Here is a 1304-nt window from a genome sequence, read left to right as displayed (position 1 = left end):
AGTATTAGGTGGTGTCACTCTATTTTGTGTACATACCAATGGGTACTGTATCTACCCAGTATGAGGTGGTGTCACTCTATTTCGTATACATACCAATGGGTATTGTATCTGCCCAGTGTGAGGTGGTGTCACACTATTTTGTGTACATACCAATGGGTACTGTGTCAGTAGGCAGTGCCAGCCCCAAATCAGTTGTTCAATGGTTTCATCAGAAACAGACAGCATGTGGCCTTGAGCATTTACCAGGTGCATGAGATTGGATCGATGACGCCAGTTGAAATTGTGTTCCTGCTCCGTAGGTTTATGTACTAAATAACAGAAAAGAATTTAATATCTGCAACGTTCTGTTAAATCAAATAATGTCACAATTACAAAATTAAATGTCATGTTCAATTCTGAACATGTTCACATCTCATTCAATACAGGTTCACATCTCATTCTATACAGGTTCACATCTCATTCTATACAGGTTCACATTTCATTCTACACAGGTTCACATCTCATTCTATACAGGTTCACATATCATTCTATACAGGTTCACATCTCATTCTATACAGGTTCACATCTCATTCTAAACAGGTTCACATCTCATTCTATACAGGTTCACATCTCATTCTATACAGGTTCATATCTCATTCTATACAGGTTCACATCTCATTCTACACATGTCAACATTTCATTCTTTCCAGCTGCAGAACAGATTGAGGTGTTTATGCCACATATCTCGTTCTACATTTATTATACATTTACATGTTATTCCATATACATTTATTATACATTTACATGTTATTCCGTATNTATACATTTATTATACATTTACATGTTATTCCGTATACATTTATTATACATTTACATGTTATTATGTATACATTTATTATACATTTACATGGTATTCCGTATACATTTAATATACATTTACATGTTATTCCGTATACATTTATTATACATTTACATGTTATTCCGTATACATTCATGTTTCCCTTTTTCACTTTGTATGCTTTCAGGGACTCACAGTTTTAGTACAGTAATATTTAGAAGAAGGAAAATGAAAATAAAGGTAGATTTTTGAGGAGTGTTTCAAATCTCTGTACAAACCATTGATCAGACATATTGGATGGTAGAGTTCTGGTTGCCTTAACAGCCTTGGGGTGGGGCACATCACAGCCTCCCACGTCAGTCCTTTAGGCAACATCACACCTGCAGTTCCTGTCAAAAACATAGGTAAATTGTTTGTCAGGTAATTAATTTCTTATCAAGTAGAGATGTCACAAAGGGTATTCTGCTATATAATGGGGATAAGGTAT

The 1304-nt window shown here is 34.9% G+C and overlaps 1 protein-coding gene across 1 annotated transcript in view; it reads right to left on the bottom strand.

The window, feature by feature from the left end:
* Positions 1 to 1304, bottom strand: part of LOC110454651 — a 66267-nt gene that overhangs the window by 21618 nt on the left and 43345 nt on the right. Inside the window, exons 28-29 of the mRNA XM_021504286.1 lie at positions 1096 to 1206; positions 151 to 308 (exon numbers count right to left, since the gene is read on the bottom strand). Of these exons, the coding sequence (XP_021359961.1) occupies positions 151 to 308; positions 1096 to 1206 (269 nt within the window). The remainder of the gene's footprint in view (positions 1 to 150; positions 309 to 1095; positions 1207 to 1304) is intronic.

Source organism: Mizuhopecten yessoensis, unplaced genomic scaffold (assembly GCF_002113885.1).
Source record: "Mizuhopecten yessoensis strain PY_sf001 unplaced genomic scaffold, ASM211388v2 scaffold7987, whole genome shotgun sequence".
NCBI lineage: Eukaryota > Metazoa > Mollusca > Bivalvia > Pectinida > Pectinidae > Mizuhopecten > Mizuhopecten yessoensis.
This window is presented reverse-complemented; position numbering and strand designations above follow the sequence as displayed.